General features: G+C 36.4%; 1 protein-coding gene across 1 annotated transcript in view; it reads right to left on the bottom strand.

Annotated features, from left to right (window-relative positions):
- Positions 1 to 1,333: 1,333 nt before the first annotated feature.
- LOC122263117 (U6 snRNA-associated Sm-like protein LSm4) overlaps positions 1,334 to 2,500 on the bottom strand; it is a 7,570-nt gene continuing 6,403 nt past the window's right edge. The window contains exons 3-4 of the mRNA XM_043031439.2: positions 2,342 to 2,500; positions 1,334 to 2,000 (exon numbers count right to left, since the gene is read on the bottom strand). The exon at positions 2,342 to 2,500 is cut by the window's right edge and continues 22 nt beyond it. Of these exons, the coding sequence (XP_042887373.1) occupies positions 1,906 to 2,000; positions 2,342 to 2,500 (254 nt within the window). The 3' untranslated portion in view covers positions 1,334 to 1,905. The remainder of the gene's footprint in view (positions 2,001 to 2,341) is intronic.

Here is a 2,500-nt window from a genome sequence, read left to right as displayed (position 1 = left end):
AGAGTTCTCAGCATAGACTTTGAATAGGCCTAAAATTGCGTTCGGCGAAAAGATGGTTTTGAAGAAGTACGCAGGACCGATTTAGATGTAATAAAGTTTGTATACCAGTGTGGAGCATTGGAGTCGGCACTGATTTATTCTTTTTTTTTCAAATCTACAATTCGGTATATGATCAATTTCAAACAGATGAATAATTCTGACATCCACCCCTAAAGTGAGATTCAAAATATCCTTGGGAAAGCAAGTATTCTATATCCTTGGGGATGTTTCCAGCTCCTCTCTAAAATGTTCTTTCTCTTCTTCTCATTCATTTACATATATATATTTTTTCTATCTCCCTTTTATTCTACGATTCATTCTCTCTTTCCCCTTTTTGATATGACATGCATCATTGTCACCATTCAGATGATCAAGTGCTGGATCCTGTGAGTTCTATCCTAAACTACCTCATCTGCATCCCAGTCTGTTCCAACAAATCCCGTTTGCACTATCGAGTGTTTATGAGCGCAGGTTGACTGTTGAGCCTATTTCTTTTATTCACGGGTAAATCCGAAGTGTGTCAAGCGTCACTGACAGACAAAGGAAGTTATATGCAGACCCAGAAGGGCAGTGGTGTCAGTTACTTGAGTTTGACCAAAGTAATCGTCAACACCATGTTAATTTCACCACTCACTCACTGGTATTTATTTGGGATAAAAATGTGCTGCACACGGCCATGGTGGGCACTCATTATTGCTCTCGCCCAACTGTGAGACATTGATTGAAGTATGACCACAAACAGCACACAATGGCAAATCTCGACATCTCTGCCGCCATCCACAATAAAAAAGAAGAAAAAAAAGAAGAAAAAACAACACACAGATCTGACAAAATATAAATCATTTGCACGCCAAACATATTAGCTTACACTCACACATTCTGCATTCAAATTTGGTGCTATAACCCCGTATAAAGTCATTTGTTGATGAAAATATTCAAATCATGTAAAAAAATAAAGTTTAACAAACTGAAAATGCGACTAGCCATCCACTTTAACATTATGATGAATACCTGTATGAGGACATTCACAACTGCTGAATATCAGCAAGAGCTTCTCCCAGGACAGTGCCACTCAGACAGAGGGGAAAGTACTACAAGACTGCATTTAGATCAGCTATGCTGATTTTGAATACTATGCTGAGTTGAATAAAAATAAAAAGTTCAAGTAAAAGATACGTCAGAGAGAAAATAAGGCAGCGAAAACTGGATGATGAGAGAGGGCAGGGTGGTTGATACACGAAATGAAAGGCTAGGCAGATGGAGGTATTGACATTCTTCAGAATAAAGATCACCAAACTGTTCTCTGCATTTATTAAAAAACAAAAGAAATTAGAAACTCTCATCTTGGTTAAATATTTCACAATATTTCACAATCTAAAAAATAACTTTTAACATTTTCTAAAAAAAACAAAAAAACACTGAAACTGATGAAAAATGTTCTTGAAAATACATAGTTCTTTAGTATTTAAGATTGGAAAAACTGTAATTCTTCACTATTATCAAAAGTTCCATTGCAATACAAAATCACTACATTCTGCTGTTATGTAACAGTTCACAAAAATGATCACGCAACTGATGACGAATTGCTACTTTCTTTCTAAAGTCACATACTCAGAGGAAAATCAATCATACTTTTATAAATCAAACTTCTGCAATTGATAATGCATAGCGTATCTGCATTACTGTCCATAAGTTAAAAATCACAAAATCAAACGTTCACTTCCTTCTGGATGAAATAGAGTAGAACAGTGAAGTATACAAAATAAAGATCACAAGCATAATGTCACTGTAAGAGATTTTAAATCCCTTTAACATTAAAAAAAAGAAACACCTCTTCACCGTTCAGACTACATATATGAAATAATTTTATTTATATCCTTCTTTTTTCTTCATGCCTCCACGTCCTGGGCCTCCACGTCCTCCCCCTGGCGGACCACCACGCCCACGGCCTCCAAAACCACCTACAGAGATCAAGAGAAAAACATGAGATAACATTGTGATAATTAAAATTAAATTAAAATTAATTAAGTTCGATATTCAACATTGATAAAAAGAAAATCGTTATTCTAAGTGCGCTGAGCATTGCTTAAGTATGTACTTTTGGCAAAACTTGAGATAATTCAGTTGCTTTTCCATTATACATGGCAATCAAGAAGAAAATATATACCAATTGCACACTGTACTTACAACCAAAGAAATCGATTGCCGAAGAGCCAGAATGCTTGATGGCCACCCGTACAAAAATCATAAATTCTACAAACAATTACTACTATATGACATAAAAAAATGTTTTGAAACAAACCTCTGCCAGGACCTCCACGACCTCTTCCTGGTCCGCCACGCCCTCTATTTTCACCTCGACCACGGCCTCTGGCTATCACTTCTTCCTTGACCAAATCAATCACTTCATCGGGCAGTCGTAAGTACTTAATAGTTGAACCTCGAATGTAGCACTCTGGCA

The sequence above is a fragment of the Penaeus japonicus genome, unplaced genomic scaffold (assembly GCF_977035675.1).
Source record: "Penaeus japonicus unplaced genomic scaffold, GWHDUDI00000001_assembly GWHDUDI00000020, whole genome shotgun sequence".
Taxonomy (NCBI): domain Eukaryota; kingdom Metazoa; phylum Arthropoda; class Malacostraca; order Decapoda; family Penaeidae; genus Penaeus; species Penaeus japonicus.
Note: the sequence above shows the minus strand (reverse complement) of the source record. Positions and strands in the feature narration are given on the sequence as shown.